This window comes from Brachyhypopomus gauderio, unplaced genomic scaffold, assembly GCF_052324685.1.
Source record: "Brachyhypopomus gauderio isolate BG-103 unplaced genomic scaffold, BGAUD_0.2 sc43, whole genome shotgun sequence".
Classification (NCBI taxonomy): Eukaryota; Metazoa; Chordata; class Actinopteri; order Gymnotiformes; family Hypopomidae; genus Brachyhypopomus; species Brachyhypopomus gauderio.
This window is the reverse complement of record NW_027506869.1, coordinates 968,718-991,217: the sequence shown is the minus strand read 5'-3', so window position 1 is coordinate 991,217 and position 22,500 is coordinate 968,718. Positions and strand designations below refer to the sequence as shown.

Below are 22,500 nucleotides of genomic sequence, written 5' to 3'. Positions count from 1 at the left end.
AATAAACATTTGTAACAGTTCCCTATACAGGTAATCTGAATACAAATGGTTGAAGCTTGCTGAAATTAAGAAGTAATAAGAATGTAAAGGGAATGTATTTCATCTCTCACTCACGGTAAGGTGACACTCCACCACCCAGAGCTCTCTTAGCAGAGGGCAATGTTCCAGACCCTGGATGTGTTCAATGCACTGGCCCACGACGGTGAGCGTGGAGAGGTTAGGAAAGAGCGAGAGACCCACCATGCGGGGAAAGCCCGAAAAGAACATCTCGAGGGTGGTTATCCCACTCCCGTCCTGGGCAACCTTCTCATAAGATATTCCATTACAGGTGCACTGGAGAGAAGCAGGTGTGATAGTCAGGAAAACAGTTCTTGACAAGTCGTTTATTGCTGAATGAGGAATCAATAATAGTCGTTCTCTCTGTTTATTACAATTCAGATTAAGTCTTCTTTCAGGCTTGGCCTGCACCTTAGTTACAGGGAGGTGGTTGCTATTTTCTGAGTTTTTCTGAGTTTTGTTCTAATCAGAAACTGGTACCAACTAGCTTCAGCTGCACCTTGTGGTCTTCACAATTCTCTAAAAGTCAGTGCTTGCACTGTTAGAGTGGCTCTCAGTAATTTTCCAACAAAAACTTTATTTAATTCCGTTTAATCAAACAGTTTTCTGACTGATTTAAGAGTTTTACTGATCCATTAATGACAAGTGCAAACTATAAAAATAAATAAATAAAAGTAAATAAAAACGTCTGTGGTGACGATGTTAAAAACGTCTTACCAGTTCTTTAATGATTTCTTCATCTTCACACTGAGGCATGATTTTCTTGATATGGTGTAGCACTCCGATTCAGCAGCTAACCTTAAAAATTCTGTTCATATAGCTATAAACGAGTTTGAACAACGGCTATATTTGAATCCACAAATTCGTGATCTAAGTCCTGCGTTCATTAAAAAGAGAGCCCTTTTGTCTACATTAGCTAGATATGTGCGTTTCTGCGTCCAGAAACAAGTTTCTTGCCCATCGGGTAATGTTTACAGCAGTGCGTTTCTAGGCACATCTGCGTCGTCGTTACTAAGGGACCGTGCTGTGTTTCAACGTGTCAGCAGAGGGCGCCAGGGAGCCCCATATGGCGTGAGTCATTCATCAACGTGTCAACAGAGGGCGCCAGAGAGCCACATATGGCGTGAGTCATTCACCAACGTGTCAACAGAGGGCGCCAGAGAGCCACATATGGCGTGAGTCATTCATCAACGTGTCAACAGAGGGCGCCAGTGAGCCACATATGGCGTGAGTCACTCATCTGCGCTGCCATCAGCACACGCCCCGTCCGTGCGGTAATCCTGTCTGACAGCACAATAGTGCCATTATGTATCACGTTATAGACACAGAAATGACTCGACAGTTTACCTACACGGTTAATATGCGCATACAGAGGAGTGTGCACGTGATGCGTGAAAACGTCTGATATAATCAAACAGCATTAATTATCATGCATGTAATGAAAAGGGTATTAAAACTTCAGTTAACAATATTTTTTTCCATTACCCAAATATTAATCCTAACACTATTGGTCCAGCCCACCCGCCCAGTTATCAGGGATTGACTATATCATTTAGCTTTGTGTTGTCCTATGAACCACACCCCTGCTCACATGCACGCTGACCGTCCTTTCTACAAATAGTTAAACCGGAATGCTACTTTCTGTCCTAAATCCGTGCCAACCGTTCGCCTCGCAGACACGGTGACGTCAGCCCCGAAGCTCTCCACCAAACAATCCGGGCTCACTTGCATCACCGTTCACACAAGCGGAAGAATCGCCCGGATCTCGGGGAAATAAAAAAAAAGATACCCAGTCTCGAGTTTCCCCTTTGAATATTTCAGAGGTAGTTCTTTGCACCGACACGACCGTCTGTTTTATCTTTGCGCCGCTGCCGCGAGCATGTCTGGGAAGCTTAATGAAGACCCGGGTCTGGACGAGAAATGGTTTGCGGAGGACTCCGAGCGGAACGGCATGTTTGGGAGTACCGGGCCCCGCTTGCACGGGATGCGGGACGATCTGCACGCCGGCAGCTGGGAGGACGACGTGAACTCCCTGAAACAATTTCACCCGTTTGATGGAAGCGAGCGTAAAGGTGTCGGCGTTGCCATGGAAACTGCATCTACAGGTAATTCGGGGGGTTTGAGTGACATTTGCCCATCACGGTGCCCTTTCGCGGGATAACTCGGGTCACTTCATGAAAACGTGACCTGTGGTGACGATGTTGATAAACGTGCAGCACCGGGTCCTGTGCTGATAGTTTATGCTCGTAAGGGCGTGACATCGCATGGAATAAGGCGATTGTTTGCTCAACTCAAATAATGTCACCTAAGCCTACTTTCGAAAGTCGTGTGTCGTTTATTTCTGACAAGTTTTCTGGTTTTGATTTTCTGATGAGAGGACAAAGGCTTTATGAACGTGTAACGTTTGCAAGAGATGTTTCGTATCTCAAAACTTCCATTAAGAGGTCCCGATTCTAATATGTAGACTGTCGGGGGAATTGGGTGGAGGCTGAGGCTGGAACAATACGCCTAGAACAGCAACACAGACCAGTAAACTTGCGCTTATTTCAGGCCTACACGTGTGTGTGTGTGTGTGGGGGGGGGTGTTCGTACAGTTTCAGGACAAAAATGTCCACACTAGAAAATCAAAGAATACTAGTGGTAACCTGTCGTGACCGGTGGTGAACATAAACATTACATGTTTCATCTGACAATGCAATAGTTATCCTATGCAAGTTGTTCGTTGCCGATGTTAGGGTACGTTTTGAAACGTTATATTCACGTAGGTAATAACATACAGGTTTGTACAGTTCCTATTATATACACGTGAATCACACACACATGAAGTCCTGAGAAGACAACACTAGTATGTTGTTCATGTTTACATGCGCCATCTTCGTCCCGTCTGGGTGCCGCATCTCCCCAAGTGACTCGTTTTAACTTGCTTTATAATGTAGACACTAATGATGGACTCTTGTAGCACAAGTTACTAATGTTTCATGTGTTGCCGCGCGAGCAGCGGCCGCGCGCTCACTGCGCTACCGGAGGTTGTCAGCCTACGCAGCAGCACGAGCTGCGCTTAAATGGTCCACGCGACCCGAGTGAATTCCTCACTGTGCAATTCGTGCATCACGAATCCCTGATAATTAACAGTCCCTAATAACACCGTTGTCGTATATCTTGTGCTGTACGACGCTGTGGAAATGATCGGTGCCGTAGCTAAGATCTGTTACTAAACCCATCTACACCGTCCACGTGGTTTTGAAAGGCTGTTGGAAAAACGCGTCTTCGTGCAGATGTCTGGGGCTATGCTTCGTGCACCTTCCTTGCCCGAGTTCAGAGAAGAAGGCAGGCCGTTCCCACAGCTCGGCGAGGCAGCGCTCGCACTGCGCTCCACCTCAGACAGGACAGGCTGGGCAGGCTCGTGAACGGCTGCCGCCGCCCAGCTGCCCTCCGGGCCTCGGTGCACCAGGCTGGAGCAGATACGGCCGCCATGACAGAGCGAACTGTTATAACTATATACCAGGGGTCTCTCTCTCTCTCTCTCTCTCTCTCTCTCTCTCTCTCTCTCTCTCTCTCTCTGTCTATCTCTATAATCTATCTCTCTCTATCTCACTCACTCTCTCTATCTGTCTATCTATCTCTACCTCTCACATTCTTTCTTTTTCTTTATTGCCCCTCTCTTTCCCTCTCACTCTTTTTCTCTCTTAAATCTAAATATTCATAGGCTGGGGCCTCAACTCTCTCTATCTCTCTCTCTCTCTCTCTCTCTCTCTCTTTCTATCTCTCTATCTGTCTATCTCCATATCTATCTCTATCTGTCTATCTCTCTCACTCTCTCTATCTATTTGTCTATTTCTACCTCTCACATTCTGTCTTTCTTTTCTTTCTCTCTCTCCCTCTCTCACTCTTTTTCTCTCTTAAATCTAAATATTCATATGCTGGGGCCTCAACTCTCTCTCTCGCTCTCTCTCTCTCTCTCTCTCTCTCTCTCTCTCTCTCTCACGCACACACACACACAAACATGCACAGACACATTCTTTGCTCATTTGCTGGCACAGACATTCACACGCTGTCTAACTCACTCTTGAAACAGTCTCTCTCCTGCTGAAAGTCCCTTAGCTAGCAGGAGTAGTGGGCCCCTTTCCCACAGACACAGGGGGTGCAGTAATAGTCTCCTGAAGCCCCAATACCCCATGCTATTTGTTTAGAGTGTGCCAGAAAGGTGACATGTATGCCCATGGTGGGCGGGGCTGGCTTGCGACTGCTCCGCCCACTGGATTCCAAGCTGAGAGGCAGCTACAGGGGGCTCTCCCCTCCAGCAGTGATTTACATATCAATAATGTGTCCCTCACACATCAATGAGTCACGCATAACCCTCTTACTACTGACATACTGTCCACATCTGTTGCTGTCTCTTTTGCAGGGACATAAGCACTGTTAAAAAGTGTTTACAAGTCAAAGTCTCTCTCTCTCTACTCCCTCTCTATTTCTGCGCATCTAATAGTTGTCCTTAAAGCTCAAAGTGCTACTGGCTCGCCGTTAACTGGGTGTGTTCAGCACACCTGTGGTCTTCCTCTTCCTCTCTCAGGGAGGACGGACTTGTATTACACTGTATTACCGTCAAAGCAGAGCAGATACTGCAGTTAACCACAGAAAGCCTATGAGCAGCTGAAACCCCACCAACATCTCTCTCTCCCAAACCTTCCACTCCTGGATGTAGTTATTTATAGTTCTGTGCCCACTTGAGGTCTGGACAACAACGCACATGTGTGTGTTCACAAGGAAATAAGAAAGAGAGAGAGAAGGTGAGAGAGAGAGAGAGAGAGAGAGAGAGAGAGAGAGAGAGAGAGAGAGAGAATGTGAAAAAGAGAATGTGTGTGTGTGTGTGAGAGAGAGAGAGAGACAGAAGGTGAGAAAGAGAAAGAGGGAGTGTGTAATATGCTGCACAATATGGACAAAAAATTCAATGTTGGATATCTAGATATGGATGATCAGTTCTGATTAAAATAGAACATGTCGGGATATCTGATGGTCAACTTTCAGAAACAATCGGTTGTTTTCTGTGTAATAAATCAGATAAATTCTGTTTTTCAGGTTTATTCAATATTAGATAACAACTAAACAATTGTGCAAAATATTTTTTTGCAAACATTATGTGCAATGTAAAGTGTATTCACTGAAAAACCAATACGAATATGCGTAAATCTGATGAGTAGATATAATATGAGTAGATAATCTTAAAATAAGTAAAAAACAATACAATACAAAAAATCTTTGCTTAAAGCCTCAATCTGCACCACATCACAGTATCTTAACTAACCTGTGTGGCGGTAGGTTTTTTTAGCCCAAACCACATGGTTGCGTTTATCTCTCTTTCAAAGCTTTGAGTAATGGTTAATTGTTTTACATGTGAAGGCATGTGGTGATGATAGATTGCTAGATCTAATCATGTCAGGATTTTCTTTGTGAATGCTCCTTAGACATTTTGTATGAGGAGCTGTTAAGTGAAGGTTGTACGTTAAGTGATGGTGAAGGTTCCTTCCCTGTGATGCTTTGCACAAAAACTTTGCACTTAATTTTTCAATTAGTGTAGTAATCTCGTCTAAAACCAAAGTATTTCCAAACTGCAGATGTGCCTCTGCTGTTCTGGACCAGGTCTACCTCATCCTAGATCCTCACGTCTCTGTTCTGGACCAGGTCTACCTCATCCTAGATCCTCACGTCTCTGTTCTGGACCAGGTCTATCTCATCCTAGATCCACACTTCTCTGTTCTGGACCAGGTCTACCTCATTCTTTATCCTTACTTCTCTGTTCTGGACCAGGTCTACCTCATCCTAGATCCTCACTTCTCTGTTCTGGACCAGGTCTACCTCATCTTAGATCCTCACTTCTCTGTTCTGCATCAGGTCTTCCTCATGTATATCCACACGTCTTTGTTCTGGACCAGGTTCTCTTCACCTAGATCCTCACGTTTCAGTATATTTTGTCACGTGGCCAGGCAGCACTAATTTCTCCCAGCTAGCATGTTTGGATAGGTTGACTCATGTAAGCACTTGATCGTGTTTACCTGTATTGCTCACTCCTATCTGATTATATCACGTGTGCATAGTAAACAATTTGATGAGTTTACTCTTGCTGTGATCAGGTAATGCAATTTGGGTGGTCCTGTTCACAACTTCTGGCTTATCATGACCCTTTACATGATTAAAAAGTCATATCATGATAATGCTAAAAAGGCAATTAAATGTACAACCCTCACTGTAATGGAATGAGGATTGCTATGTTCTGGGACAACCGAGAAAGTGCACTTTTAAGTCTAATGTGACTCTTTTGCACATAATGAATGTTTCATCAGGACTTTTCATCAGGACATTACTAATAAAAGCTTTTACCTCTCTCCCTTCTGTCCTTCTCTCTCCCTGCTAAGAGGATTACAGGCTTTTACATTCACACACACACACACACACACACACACACACACACACACACACACACACACACACACACACACACACACACACACACACACACACACACACACAGAGCCAGGTGACCTGTGAATGCTTAATATACTGACCAACATGCCCACAGTACAGAGCATCTGGGCTGCTCTCCCTATTCCAGTAATTGGCCACACCCCCTCTCTCGCTCTGTACAGGAAAATGTAATGAATACACCGTCTTCAAGCAGCATGTGTACCAGAGCTTATCCTAAGGAATCAATGCAGACTGGGTTCTGATCTGGAATTAATCCACATCTGTCTACGCCCCTGTCTGTCCTTCACAGTCTCTTCTGTCCCCCTCTCTGCAGACGACTCCATGTCTGGCCTGTTCCAGAAGTCTTCCACGGGACAGGGAGATCTTTACACCTCACTCCTCTCCTCCCACTCCTCAGCGTCCAACCCGTTTGGAAGTGGCACCCCCCTCTTCTCCTCCGAGGGCAACCGATCGCCTTCCGCCCCCGCCGGCACCGACTCCGGCATCGGCATGACCCCCGGTGACCCCTCGGACCTTCCGGTGCATAAGGTGGAGCCCTACAACTACATGGACATGAGCGGTGACCTCCGGCAGATGGGCGGGATCAAGCAGAGGCCCGAGAGAAGCTACAGCGACGACAGCGACGAGGATGACGAGGATGACACCGGGGCCAGCCTTCAGGGCATCGGTCCGATGAAGCCGGCCGGGCAGGGAATCGCATCCAAGCCTGACCCCTTCGACCTGGGCCGCTACCTGGAGAAGAGTCCTCCGGCGTCCGGAGGCGTGGAGGTGAAAGGGATGCTGGGTTCGGCCAGGGAGCCAGAAACCTTCGACTACATGGGGGACGGGTCGGACGAGGAGTCGGGGGTGCACCGGGGGGCCGGGACACCGCGACCCCTCAGCCCGGTGAAGATCACGGTGACAGCCGAACCCCACGACCCGCCTACCCAGCCCGAGAGAGCGCTCCCGCAAGGCGGCATGTCAGAAAGGGACAGTGTGCTCAGTTTCGGACAGGTGGGCGTCCCCACGGTAACACTGTCGGAGCCGGAGGACGACAGCGCGGCTTCCTCCGCCAGCCACTCCCCTAACCTTTCACCTACAGGTAAAACCACGCCCCCTTTTCAATTAGAGATGCAAGAACATGTCTCAGAGAGTGTTGCCAAACACTGTCCTCGAGGGACAGCTTTCTAAAGACAAATGTTCCTCCTGCTCAAACAGGGGTTATGGGTCCACCACAGCACACTCAACTCAACGACTTTGTAATTAACCAGAGAGCTGGTTCAGGTGTGTTAAAAAAACAAACACCTCAGCACCCGTCCCACTGCTAGTCCTTACACCTGCACAGGTGCGTAAACAGGTGAGCGGGAACGCGCTGTAGCTCATGGCCACGGTGTGAGCCAGAGGCCAGCAGAGCTGCTGTCTGCACGGTGAATCGAGAAGACAACGTGAACCGTGCTCCCAGAACACAACGCGTTCCTCACAAATCGAGTTCGACAGTTTGACTGGAGGCTAATGAGCAAAAATGTGTCTAGTGTGCTGGATCTGTTTGGAGATAGTGCCACTACACGCAAATACATGTGCATACTGCCTCGGAGGTTACGTGAGGTTACTGTGCATACACCGGGCCGAGCGCACGAAAACTCACAGCAATACAGCCTGGAGCTTGTAGCGATAAGACAACATGAAATGTGTCATACATTGTTGACCAAAATGTGCAGAATGTGTGTTTAATATTTTAATAAAAACAAAATGATCAGCACCAGTACTGTTTAAACTGCTGGAGTTATACAGTGAAAATGAAAAGAAAAAGGAAAACAGCAGTGGGATATTTACAGTAATCATAAATGGCTGTCAAAATTATTGCTCTTTAAAATGGTATGATTATCATTGTATTTTATGTATGGCATATCAACTTAAGTTCACTTGCCATTTTCTGAAAGTTTGTCCTTTTTTAACACCCATTTCCTCTTGATTTCTCCCTCACTGACCTCTTTTGTTGGCTTTTTTTGTCCTTCCTGTAGGAAGAGAGTCTCCCTCCGATATCTTGTTCCAGCCAGTAGCAATGAAGTCCGTGAGCTTGGCTCAGGACAACAACGCCCCCTACCAGGACAACAAGGTCCCTACCAAACCTTCCGATCCATGGGACGTGTCTGGTTTTGGGGTGCACGATCAAGATGGCAGTGGGGGAGAGTCTGGAGACTCTGAAATTGAGCAGGTGGCGGAAGAGCCCGATTCACCAAGGCATGACCAGCCCCAGCGTGAAAAAGTGGGATTTGGCCAATCTGGCAACCCCTTCGAGCATTCCAGCGAAGTGAAGGGAGGTTCGGCTAAAGCTAGCAATCCTTTTGAGATGCATCAAAGCAACAAGGGGGTTGCTAGCAATCCATTTGAGCTTTCCAGCCATGCTAAGTTTGGTTTGGGTCAATCTGGCAACGCGCCGCTCTACAGCCTCCTGCGTGAAGAGAGGGAGGCGGAGCTAGACAGTGATCTGCTCATCGAGTCTGCTTCTGAGGAGAGCCCCAAGAGAGAGCAAGGACAAAGCGGCCCGCAGCCCAGTCCGGCTCCAGAACCGAGCCTCCCAGCTACCCTCATCCCGCCCACTCCTGCGGTGACCAAGTCCTCAGAAAGTACGCAGAAACAAGAGAAGGAGAAAGAGAAAGACAGCGCGGCACAGGCGGAGAAGGCCAAGCCACAGCTGCCACAAGGAGATGGCCGGGCTGACAAACCCAGGCCCGCTGCCACGGGCACGTCTGCCATTCCAGAACAGCGCCCCCAAGAGGACTGGGGGAGTAAGGGCAAGGGCGGCACTGAAGAGAAAGTGTCCAGCTCGCAGTCTGCAGAGCTGCCTCTCTTCATGCAGAATTTCAACAGACAGAAAGGTAAGCAGGTCTCTGACAGACTTACACGGTGGCGTGCTCACTTCCAACATGTCTAATCTGCATATGTCATGCTAAACAGAACATTGACATGACCTCTGTACCAGTATTGATAATGGAAACACAATAGCATGTTGATGTGATTTCACTATTGAAAAGCAGCCTGACGAGTAGTGGAAGATATTTTATAGCATGACTGGATCAGATATGTGTAGAGACTTGTGTGTGTGTGTGTGTGTGTGTGTGTTTAGAGGGTGTGTAGATAGTGCAGCCCGGCAGTGATTCGAGTGTATATTCATAATATATGTCACTCTGCTGGGTAGGGAGGTTACCTCAGCCTTTGTCATAAGGTTCTTATCTAACAACAAGAAGTTTAATATCAAGCAATAACTGTGTTTGGTAGAGTGTTCAGTAAAAAACAAAGTGTTGAGTAGCACCCAAAATGCAGCATCGGTGGTGACTTAAATACTCTACAAAGAGTTGAGTCTTCAGTGTAGGTCTGAAGACTGAAGGAGGCTGTGCTGTTTGGACCGATGGTGAAAGAGGGAACCGGGACAGAGAACAGGCTCCATGGTTGTCTTCCATGAGACTTGAAGGATTGTGTTTCCAGCTGAGCCGTACTTGAGGTTCGAAGCCGTGGAGGTATGGACCGGGCTTTGACCATTGTCATCATGTAGAGAGGAGAATTTGTGACTGTGAACAAGCATCGATGTTTTAAATCTGACGCAGACAGCTAGCGGACGCCAGAGAAGGGCTAGCAAGCTCTCATCTTCCTTAGAATGATGTCTACTACCAATCATTCTACACTGATTTATGTTGAATTAAGTCCATGGGAATTAATCTTTGACCAGATAGAGATGGTAGGACACCACCTAACCTCCACATAACTGCGAAGTAAGCAAATGACACACTTAGCGGTCACTAGCCATGGCTACACCTCAAGGTGAGGAGTGAGATTGTGTGGGGAATGAGACCGCCAGGCGAGTGAGCTAGCAGGTGAGCTAGAGGGTGAGCGGGTGATCTGCACTGATGGCTTCCTGTTACAGCTCATCCTGCTGTAGCCTAGCAACGATGGACCAGGGCTTCCTCTCGTTACCGCACTCCTGTGATATCCACGCTGTTGACACACCACTAATGCTAAGCCATTGTGACGGCAGAATCAATAAAGAACCATTAGGCCAGTGCTCCATTAGACCTGCGTTTCGCCATCTTGAACAAGGAATCGCTTTGCACTCAGGAGTCAAACAGGTGCGTTTGGAGCAGAAAACAAACATTAAATTGTTCACAGGATGAACCTCCAGAACCAAGGCTGGGGTACAGTATCTCAAGTTTAGGACTTTGAGGATGTGCTCAAAATCTAATGGAATTGATTCAGACAGCTGATCAATGTGGCAACTAACACACAGCCCTTTTTAAATGCTTTTTTATATGCTTTGCATTTCACACTAATGTACAGCTTTGACTCTGACTGTTGTCAAATAAAAGCACAACTCAAAGAAACGTCACACCCTGGCTAGGTCATGATCACAGGCGACACCTCGAACAAAACCGCACAGAATTAACCTAGGAGCCGAAGACAGAGGTGAATGGGATTAAACACCTGTATACTAGAGTCTGGGGAGCTCTCAGGGTGCTTCAAAAACTTCCCTAATTACCAATTAGAATTTGTATTAAAACATATTCACAGCAGTTCATCTGAGAGTGTTGTGAAGAGCTATACTATGTTGATTCATCCTGGGCGAATCGACACATATTGTAACAATCCTATTAATACCCTCAAACAAACAAATAAACACGCAAAATTAAATAAACAAACAGAAAAAACAACGTGATTCATCTACATGCCACGTCTGTATGATGCGTTGTTTGGATGTAAAGGGCGATCGTGGTGCCGGGCCCCCCCTAGTGGTTAAAACAGACACAACGCCCCAGTTTTCAGAATTCGGTTACAGCAGAGAAACAAAGGCCTGTCCGAAACAAAGACAAGGTACAAGAAAGCGAAGCAACAGCATTACGGTTCCGTACTTATCGAAATGTATCTATCCAATTCGCATATCTTAATCATGGTGCAATAGAAAGAAAACGGGTTATGTTGGGCTATCCTGATATGGGATATCGTAATTTAATCATAAATCCGGAATGCATGAACCCGTTGCAAGTGTTGGGAGTTGTGGAGAGGAGTGCTGGCGTGTGGGTGAACATGCAGCTCTCACATCCTATTAGAGCAGAGTGAGTTTTAGCCCGCACAGGCGTGTGTGTTTATGTAAGGAATTCACCCTGTGTAAGGTGTGTGCGCGCCTACACAAGTGTAGTCTATATATACACCTTCTGTATCTCCGTCTCTATCATACGTTCTCAGAGTGAGAATCCTCCACGATTATATGAACGGTTGCCACATTTAATGAGGTAACACATTCATCATAGCAGTGCCATCTAGGCGCACACACACACACACACACACACACACAGTATATATAACTGAATGTTCTGGAATGTTAAAAAGCAGGTCATCGCTAGCAGATCTCATGCGTGCCTGCAGATGGCGATGAAGGATTTGTTTTCAGATTTCACCGCTGAACTCATTTTTTATCTCTGGAATACACACACACACACACACACACACAGAGTGAGAGATAGAGAGTTCATTATCAGGAAATAACGTAATTATTTGATTAAGTGGTTGTATATTTTAAATGGATTTGTTTAATCCAAATTCTGCCTCTACGTTAAGCTAATGGCAAAATTCTGACACGGGCCAGAACAGATCGTTCAGGTTCTACCGTCGCTATGGCAACACGGGAGGGGATCGGCTCGGGCTGACATCTTGTGGCTGGATTGGCTGGTGCCGTGGCGAGAGCTTTCTCCGGGAGGGAGAGAGGAGGACGCCGAGGGGTCAGAAACAAGGAGTCTGATGTTGCTTTGTTCGGAAAGACAGACATTCCCCACCTAACACGCACACGGTGATCACCGAGGCGCAAAACAAATGCTAAAAAGCAAGGTGCTGTGTCATAATTCGCCATTTTCCCTTTGAGCCATTTCAAAACAGGTAAACTCCTAAATTCAGCCATGCTTGAGGCATGTGTAAAGAAATAATACATTTTTGAGACCCCTCTCCATTTTTCAAAAATGTTATCTCACTGGAGAGTGCATTCTTCAGCCAGCAAGCGTGGACCACGTGATGGCCAGGGGCTGTCCAACTCTTCATGCCTGAGACCCTTTCTTGGACATCTGCTAGGGTGATGGTTCAGGGAGGGTGCTGTGGTCTGTTGTACGTCCTTATCAGATGTACTTGTCCGGTGTTTTTCGGTCTAAAGCTCTGGTGGGTGTGTCCTCGTGATGGTGATTCTGTCCTCATGTTGATGATGGGTGTGTCCTAATTTTGGTGGGTCTGTCCTCATGCTGGTGGTGGGTGTGTCCTCATTCTGGTGGGTCTGTCCCCATGCTGGTGGTGGGTCTGTCCTCATTCTGGTGGGTCTGTCCCACCAGATGGATGCAGGTGGGTGTGTCCTCATACTGGTGATTCTGTCCTCATATTGATGATGGGTGTGTCCTCATTTTGGTGGGTCTGTCCTCATGCTGGTGGGTGTGTCCTCATACTGTTACCTTGCCACTGAGAGTACACTTTGGATGGCTTGTGGGATGATATACTGGTTATTATACTGGTATACTTGTTATTCACCTCTCTTCATTTCTACTTGAATACATATGCAATTACACATTCTCTCTCACTCACACACACACACACACACACACACACACACACACACACACACACACACACGGACACACTGTATTACAGATATTTATTGTAGTATATATATTACCACAGGAAGAGAGGACCCCCCCCTTTCTTATAGTTTGTTTCATCTTATTCATTTTCATTAGGCCAGTTTGGTTGAGTTAAATCACTGAAGGCATTTCCAATGTTGAGGCACTAGGTGGCGAGTATATCTTTAGTTAATAGGTTTCAAAATACTGGACTTCATCATACTAATATTAATTTATGTTAATTGGCTCTTTTAAAAGGCTGTGCTTTGCAGTATCATCACAGTGTGATTTTTGTCTTGTCTATCTTATGTAGTCCTGTCAAACAGGCTATGATTAGGATATAAGAAAATTTACAAATTTTCTCTAAACTGATGTTATTCACACAGACAGGTCAAAGCTCTCTCATGAAATAGAAGAAGCTCTTTGATTTGGGGAAACGTAATAGGAAGTCTGATAAGAGTTTTCTCTGCACCGTAGACTCAATCAGTCCACTTCACCCATGGTTCTGTCCAAAAGAAAAGAAACTGTGCCTCACACACACTTACATAAGACCACTGACATTGTTAACCCCACCCTAATAGTGACAACAGTGATGTCATCCTTTGTCACTGAGGTCACATGGGCAATGCCAGAGATGGGGAGGGGAGTTAGGGAGTGGCTCTATATATCAGTGTCTTTCACCTTAAAATAAAAACCAAAACCTGTATTAAATGCTCCTGAATTGGTGTCGTCTGTCAGTAATTTTGTTTCTCGCTGTCACCATTTTCATCCTTTTTGTGCTACAGATTCATTTGAATATTTGGTTAAATCGGTGTATTAGTGTATTGTACAGTGTGGAAATTGCTAAAGTGAAAAAATAGACTCAGTGTTGTCTGGTTGAACGGTGCGTGTAGCATCAGTGTAGCAGTCGTGGGACAGACAGGCATTGAGAGAGAGAGAGAGAGAGAGAGAGAGAGAGCATCTGCCGCTATTATTCAGTCTATTTAACGTTCGTAACCCTTTCAGTGCTGTAACCAGACAGATATGTACGCACACAATCCATCTGAAAGTGATGGGGCTTTTATTATGAAAGCCTGGCCTGGATGTCCTTTAAGACAAAGTCCCACCCCCCCCAGGCAGTGCATCTGGTACGCCTCAGTGGCTGCAGTGGGGACTGCAGTGTTAACCATGTGATCACCCTCACCACACCCCATCGCTCTCTCTCTCCGTCTCTCTATTTGTTGTAGCACCAGTTTGTCATTCTCCAGTCGGCAGCATCGCGTTTGCTCCCGCACTCTCCTCCGCCTCTCTCTCTCTCTCCCTCTCTCTCTCTCCCTCTCTCTTTCCCTCTCTCCTTCGCTCTTTCTCCATCTCTCCTCCTTGCTCCCTGTTGGCCGTTGGAGCTGAGCTGGGGCGAGGGGAGTCTCGTTGAGGGAGAACAAAAGGGTGAGGAACATCGCCGGGAGGTGCAGCAGGGAAGAGGAGCAGAAAGAGGAGGAGAAGGGCAGACGTCTCCAGACATGGACTGTGGGAAGAAGGAGTGTCCGTGGGGCAATTGGAAAGGCCATGGTACTGCTGTGTGTGTGTGTGTGTGTGTGTGTGTGTGTGTGTGTGTGTACACGTGTTGGATACATGTGTGTGACAGTGCGATACGTACATAAGGGAGCGTCAAGGCTCGCTGTTATGCAAGCGTCTGTCTGTGACTGTGTCTGTGTGTGTGTGTGTGTGTGTGTGTATGAATGTATATGTTCGCCTCTGTAAAATGTAGCATGCGATGTATATATTAGTTGGTGTGTGTCGCGGTTGTGGACGGCGTGTGCGGCCTTGGTTCATTTGTGATATTGTTCTTTCGTTTTCCCCCTCCCCCACATCCCTCCACCCCCCCCCCACCCCCCCACCCTGCCTCCCTCTCCATTTTGAGGTTGTTTTCGGACGAGACAAAGGGTGGATGCGAGTGATGCTTTGTTTGGGGCTGTGGTTTGTTTGGACACGGGCCATGCCATGTTTGGGTTCGGCGGGGGGGGAGGCTTCTCTCGCTAGGGTGACGCCACAGGACCCCCCCCCCCCCCCCCCATGTTCCTGTTCTCGACTGTCGTGGCAGGTTGTCATAGCACCGGCTTTTGAGCGTTTTTGTGTGTGCAGCCACCCAGCAGCTGCGCTGGGTGGGCCTGTTGTCATAGCAACCAGATCACACCCATCTGGATTACATCATGTCCATCTACAGGCGGTATTATACCTGGGGAGGGGGGGGGGGGGGATATACATGCACATCAGGCCAAGCATGCAGAATAAATATAAGAATATTGTGATAGTTGTGCAGTCTCATGCATCTTGTAGCTATGGCTGATAACCGTGACTACCATAGAGTGACATCACCATGAAGTCATGTCCACCCTACAACTGACTGCAGGACTGATTTCAGTGCATGTATTGTTCTTGTCATCCTGGCGTACATGTGCGTGCACACACACACACACACACACACACACAAACCATTAAACTGAGAGAGACACTTGGTTTTCATTTTTAATACCCTACGGTACAGTCTGTCCTAATGGGAGTGCTTCACACAATTACCAGACTCCACCACATAAAACACCGTTCTGGTTTCCACACAGAAAACATAATCGTGCTAGTCACATAATTTACCACAGTAGGGACAGTGCAGGACAGATGTAAGGCAAATTTTAGTATATGTATCATTTGGAGTTCGATGCCATTAGCCCAGAGTGAGACTGTTATAGTTGCAGACATCATTATAGCACAACTGGGGGAAGAATACCTACAATTAAGTAAATCAGTACTTAAGTTAGTTTGCCTGTGATTAGCACTCTATAAACACTGAAAAGCTACATTTCACATAGGGCCAAATATTCTCATTGTTCCACAATACTTTTCCTACAATAATCTACAGTACAGATATACAGTCGTTTCCAGTGGTACAGTAATCTAAGTTTGGATGGGCTGCAACTTCCTGTTTTCTCTGGTTGCATTTCCTGTTTTGCGATGGGAAAACGATTCCCGGGAGGCGAAGCATCCATGTCCTCAGTGTGAGGAGCAGCGAGGAGCTCGAGGGAAGGAGAGCTGACGTTCATCTCCGCCTACTATCGCAGTGCCGGTGGAGGTTGGTAGTCAGCCGTTCAGGCTGTGAGATTCATAAAAACGCTAAACATGACTCGAGCCGCTTCTGACGAAGACGGCATCCAAGCAAAAGGTCGGAAACTGCGGTCAACGCTGAATTAGTCTTCATAGATTTCCAAGGCGTCTTTGAAACGATAGATTTAGATTCTTGCATTCATATGATATTCATGCCTTGGGCTGTTGAATGGGTTCTGAATTCTGAAGAATTGTCCTAAGGAGGATGTTCCATTGGTAATGCAGTGATGATCTTTCACTCAGGAAAGAAAAAAAAACCCAGGGTCAAGTGTTTGCATGACTACTGTGGTGAGAAGGAGTGCTATATTTGTACTGTGTGAACACTGGCACCCACACAATCACTTCAGCACAACCCCCAGTGCTATTTTAAAAATACACCCAGTGGCCTTTCATATGAGCGTATATAAAACTGTGTGTGTGTGAACACATGCGTGGGGAATTGGGGAACGGGGAATTAGAGCACTGTATCTATGGCAACTATCGACACCCTGCCCACTTTCCTCTTTTCTGTCTGTCTCAAACATAAATGCAGAGATTTCTACTGTTAAACAGCTGCACAAGGGCCTCAACTGGGCTGTATACACACACGCACGCACGCACGCACACACACACACACACACACACACACACACACACACACACACACACACACACACACACACCCAGGAAAACCAATGTGTTAGCGTTTAGTTAAAACAGTTTATGTTCAGGCATTTCTTCTTTAAGTCCTAATTCCCAGCAGATATGCATACACACACACACACACACACACACACACACACACACATCACACCACGTCGTCCTCCATTTTGGAATCTCTGTGGATAAGTGAGGATGATTTTAGTCACAGCCCATTTGTCAGTGGGTATGCCACTCCAAAGTCATGGCATTACGTGTGTGTGTGTGTGTGTGTGTGTGTGTGTGTGTGTGTGAGAGAGAGAGAGAGAGATTAGCTAGCCAATGCCAGTAGTAGGTCCTCCTCTCCGACTCTGTGTGTAAACTCCCACCTCCCTCCCTCTCTTGTTCGTTGTGTGTGCTCGTTACAGCCACCTCTCTCTCTTTCTTTCTTTTCTCTCTTTTCTCTCTCTGTCTGCAGTCATGGGAGGCACAGGTCAGTGGTCCTTTCCCCTCTTGGCTTTAGTGAGTTAGCTTTAAAATGTTTACTTGGTGAAAGTAAGCTCTCTTTTTGCAGATCCAGGCAGATACATCCATCTTTTGGGGTGTCGTGTGTATTGGGTGTTGGGTCTTTGAGAGTTAGTAGCTACTGTTTGTCTTTGTCAATATTCTCCATTTTGACTTGTGGTTTTTGAAATGAGAACCTTAGAGTACGGTTGATGTATTCTGGCTGTACGTGCAGGTTAAGTATAAGCTGTAGGTCTCTCTCAAGACACCTATACAACACTGTTGGAGGATAAATGTGTCCTATTGAGCGATTGTTATGCAGTGGTTATGTATGTGCTGACAGCTGCTGCTTGAGCCTTCGGGACAGCAACATTACGGCTATTTAGAGCCGGTCTGGGCTTTTGAGTCTGTCCAAGGAGGCTTTCTCATTTTCAACAGGGCAATGTCAAGAGTTGACATGCCACACTTCAGTTTAAGCTGCCTTACTGCCCCTGTTGTTTGGGGGTATTTCTGGTTAAAATCGGAAAACATCAGTATGTAGATCTCGCAGCTGCTAAGTCCATCAGATGGTAAATCTGGGATTCTGACTGAAACAGTAAGGTCTGTACTGGTGTTCTGAACAGTCTTCTGTCACCCCCAAAGCTGTCATAGATGCAAAGGTTTAACAGTGGCTGATATTCCATATGTCCCCGGCTTTGGTTAGAATTATGAAATTTAAAAAATGGCCGATATCTTTGCCCTCCTCTCCGCTCAGTAAAGCTAAATTTAGCAATGCAGGACCGAAGGGAGAATGACCCAGGAGACTGGAGAACCGAGCTCTCTCATTTTAAGTCTTGTTCTTACTCTAGTTTTCCTCCGTCGGTACTGATGCTGCAGGTATAATGTTCTGTTTGAAGCCTGCGCTTCCCGTGGAGACCAGCTACGTGATTCAGAGCTCAGGATTGTTGGTTCTCATGGCAACATGTTATCGGTGCTTTCACTTGAGATGTCTGGCCTCAATTGGAAAGCTAAATATGAGTATTTTCCACCCACAGTCAGAGCAACACTGCGCTTGCATTTGTGACGTACAGGGCTTGAAAATTCGACGTAATGTTAAATTTAATTAATATAATTAAAACTTCATTAATTACCCGATATTTATGGAAATGTGTGATATTAGATATTCCATACTAGGCATGATTCTAAGCAAAAGTCTAGGTTTAGCCTGCTACACACAGTTCAATGAGGAAGCCCTCCAGACATACTGGATCGCTCTCACTCATGAGCACTGGTTCGCTATTAGGGCTGAGAAGCTCCATATGTTCAGCTCTAGCGCTGCTTCCAATCGCAGGTGGTTAGATTAACACACCTGCTCGTCCAGCAGAGACAGGCTGGACAACCACGCCATGCCAGTGCGCATGCGTCAGAGTATCTGTTCCTGTGACAGGTGTTCGCGGAACGCTGGTCATCAGACGACCTTGGACCGGAAGGCCTTACAATCAAAATATAGTTTGGAATATGAAATATGATCATGATCAATATGTATTTTGGTCACGTGATCCACGTTTAGGCTACTTACAAAACGAGTGACATCTAAATATTCCTGATAAAGTGTGTGATTCTGTCGGCCTCCTCACCCCCTGCTCTGGGTGTCTGTATACAGGTGCTCTTAAACACAGCAAACACGCTGTGGGACTCTGCCAGGTGTTAGCTACGACGGAGTAAGAAATAGGCAACGGTATAAAATACTCCCAATGTTTCGTTTCTGGCCTTATATATGAAATAGTAAACAAAGCAAAATTGTTTTTGTTAATGTCTGTTTTAAAACTGTAATTACGAAGAGGCAACTATTACCATTTAAATAGTGCTAAAATGTGTAATATATGTCAAATAAATGCCTGTTACATGAACACAAGCATGAACGTGTTACCTTTAGGGACCTAGCCTAAATGGAGTTTACATCAGACAGCCATTTTTAACCTTTGAATAATTATGAGTGAATAAAAAATTAGTATCGAGTACGTTTTGCTTGTGTGTTTATGAACATACTTTGACTATTCCATTATTTACAGATTTCTGTTTAATAATTGATGTGTTGCTTAAGGTTAGCAAAGCCGGAGAGCTGACAGACACCGCTAAAGAGGTGAATTTAATTTTAAACACTGTGTTTTATTACAGAAACTGTTGTTGTAGCCCAAGTTAAGCATGGAAACTAGAAAATTAATTTAGCTTCCTAACTAATTTGCAGGTATAGTCACAGTTGGTAGCAAAATGCTACTAGCAGTCCAGGCAGTAACTAATACGCAACTGGAGCTAACATCTCACGAGACACCTGCGATTTAACCCGCGCGCTCAGCTCGTGCTGGTTTTCCAGAGTGCACAGCTGCCTAACGACACACAGTAGTGATTCCAGCACCAAACCTTCCTCCTCCCCCCATCTGCGGTTGCCATGACACCGCTCTCCTCCCTGCTTTTCCCCCACCACTGGACAGGCGGCCCCGGGCTATTTTGGATCGTATCTGCGTGCGTGCGTATCTATCTATCTATCTCATGGGTTAAAGCAAGAAATTTTCATTTGACTGAAAATCTTTCCTAGCAAAACACATTGCCAGCAATTACTGACAATGTGGTGTAGTTGGGTCAAGGCCTTTTGCCTAATTCTACACAATAAACACATTTATAAAATATATTTATCTATACAGCCTGTCTAAGGAGAGAAGAGAGAATCTATGAAGTGACAAAATGCAACACCTGAGCAATAAATGTACATAAATGTTTATATAATGGAGTTATCTGGGGGTCCTCTTCCAGAAAATTATTTAAAGATCAAGTCAAATTTAGTGAATCCTGGTGAGTTTTAAAAGGTATGAAGTTCTCTTGTTTTTATCAGATTCACTATCGCAAAAACATAAGCCGTAAGATTACCTGCTAAGTAGGTATGTTACAAAAAATTTAAATGTCCAAAAATGGCAAATTAAATCACACCACTGGATAGAGCTTTTAAATACAAACAGAACACCACCATCCATGTTAAATTGGTTTAGAAATAAAAAAGTTGACATTTTAAATGGAAGAAATGCACCCTGCAAACATGACTGTTCATTGCGCTGACGCGCGGCGCGCGCGAAGTTACAAAATTGGAGAGGTGCACGACCTCGCAAATCGACAACGCGCATCGTGTTTATTGAGTTTATACACCTTTACACTTGTACGTCACTTTCAAGGTCCATTTCAATATTTCCCAGCACGTTAAACTTAATACAGTTAAATATTTATACACATACTCGAAATGATTCGCTTTTTATTCACATTATTTAATGGTTGTTTATTTTCAAAACGCCCAATCTTAACGTCTTCACGTTCTCTCATGTTTCGTCCTGGAATTACAAGAGGCTCGTATTTGTGAACGTAATACAGAACTGTTCATATCACAGACAGATATTTGTTGTGAAACGAAGTAGTTACAATTTCAAGCATGTTCAAGTACTTTAGCCTAAATTCCAGCACTCTTGTGCGGAGTCGCGCGCTACGGTCACTCCCGAAAGTATAATCACCCAGGCAGGAGGGAGGTAATAACTTTTCTACGTAAAGTCCGAAAATCTAAAGGCGGGATGACCCGCAAGTCAATTAAGTGACACCGCCATCATCCTCATATTTCCTCAAAACAGATAGCGCCTGCGTGTGTGGTTTATTATGATTTGACGGATTTTTTCCCCAAAAAAACCAAATGACGGAAATCCGTCGTAGTGACGGAGAACTTTAACCCATGATCTATCTATCTATCTATCTATCCATCCCCACAAGTCTATCTGTCTGTCTGTCTGTCTGTCTGTCTGTCTGTCTGTCTATCTATCTATCTATCTATCTATCTATCTATCTCCACAAGTCTATCTATCTATCCATCCCCACAAGTGTCGTGTCGGATTCAGAACGGCCCGTTGTAGACTGTAGACGCGCGAGCCTACAGCGGCCCCGTTCCCCAAGGGCGTGCTGCTACACGCCTGCTCGTGCACCGAACGACTGCCTGTCCCCGCCACTTCTCGAGCGCTCTGCAGCCGAAGTGATGGTCCGTGTGTGTGTGTGTGTTTGTGTTGACAGCCGTGGACCTGCTGCATTGGCGCGACGTGAAGCAGTCTGGCCTGCTGTTCGGCAGCGTGCTGCTGCTCCTCTTCTCGCTCACGCAGTTCAGCGTGGTGAGCGTGGGCGCGTACCTGGCGCTGGCCGCGCTCTCCGCCACCATCAGCTTCCGCGTGTACAAGTCCGTGCTGCAGGCCGTGCAGAAGACCGACGAGGGACATCCCTTCAAGTGAGCCCCACTCTGTGTGTGTGTTGTGGATGGTTATGATTATCTAAGTGAACCCACGGGCAAATCATAAAAATGAATAATAAATCTTTGAAGGTGTGGATGTCTATATGTACAACAAATTGAGAACTATATATTAGCTTCTGTCCTCAAAGCTCTGCCAATATACCACAAGTTCGGCTGCAGGGTCTGGTGCCAGTGGACTCCTCTCTCAGTTCCTCTGTGTCTCCTCTGTCTCTCAGGGCATATCTGGACATGGAGATCGCTTTGTCTCCCGAGCAGATCACTAAGTACGTGGACAAGACGCAGCTGTACATTAACTACACCCTCAAAGAGCTCCGCAGGCTGTTCCTGGTTCAGGACCTGGTTGACTCCATAAAGGTGAGCGAGGCTGCGATGCTGGTGGGCGGGGGGGCGCGTTCAGACCATACGCATGACCTCGGGCCTTGTTCTGCAGTGCGAGTGTTAACGCCTGCTTGTGTGCAGTTCGCAGTGTTGATGTGGCTGTTGACGTACGTGGGCGCCATCTTTAACGGCCTGACCCTTCTACTGCTCGGTGAGAAAACACGACACTTCCTTACGCAAGCGGCCGGAAAAGTCTTCCCGCGGATATTTGGGACCAGCTAGTTGGCTAGTGTTGTTTGTTTATCCTGGGCAAATTCTGCTCTGCATGACAAACAGGGGCCAGTATTCTGTAACCATTCCAAAAGTTTCCCTGAGGGACCGAGCTGGTGTTTGTTAGCCATAAGCAACAATCAGCCATGCGCTCAGCGTTCTGCTGCATTTATGTTAATGATTAAT

At 46.1% G+C, this 22,500-nt stretch overlaps 2 protein-coding genes across 7 annotated transcripts in view; one reads left to right on the top strand and one right to left on the bottom strand.

The window, feature by feature from the left end:
- Nucleotides 1-1,506, bottom strand: part of lrrc9 (leucine rich repeat containing 9) — a 15,801-nt gene extending 14,295 nt beyond the window's left edge. Inside the window, exons 1-2 of one of the 4 annotated variants that reach the window (XR_013123085.1) lie at nt 775-1,505; nt 115-333 (exon numbers count right to left, since the gene is read on the bottom strand). Coding sequence is in view for 3 of the 4 variants with exons in the window: in XM_076985661.1 (XP_076841776.1) it covers nt 115-333; nt 775-813 (258 nt within the window). In the remaining variant the exon portion in view is untranslated. Of the gene's footprint in view, nt 1-114; nt 334-774 lie in introns of all 4 variants that reach the window. The other 3 variants (XM_076985661.1, XM_076985660.1, XM_076985662.1) reach the window with 3 other exon arrangements.
- A 144-nt stretch (nt 1,507-1,650) lies between these two features.
- The window catches only part of rtn1a (reticulon 1a), a 21,587-nt gene continuing 737 nt past the window's right edge, over nt 1,651-22,500 (top strand). Inside the window, exons 1-6 of one of the 3 annotated variants that reach the window (XM_076985672.1) lie at nt 1,651-2,162; nt 6,851-7,618; nt 8,538-9,395; nt 21,495-21,702; nt 21,942-22,080; nt 22,186-22,255. In XM_076985672.1, the coding sequence (XP_076841787.1) occupies nt 1,937-2,162; nt 6,851-7,618; nt 8,538-9,395; nt 21,495-21,702; nt 21,942-22,080; nt 22,186-22,255 (2,269 nt within the window). In that variant the 5' untranslated portion in view covers nt 1,651-1,936. Of the gene's footprint in view, nt 2,163-6,850; nt 7,619-8,537; nt 9,396-14,315; nt 14,709-17,254; nt 17,407-21,494; nt 21,703-21,941; nt 22,081-22,185; nt 22,256-22,500 lie in introns of those variants that run through there. The other 2 variants (XM_076985674.1, XM_076985675.1) reach the window with 2 other exon arrangements.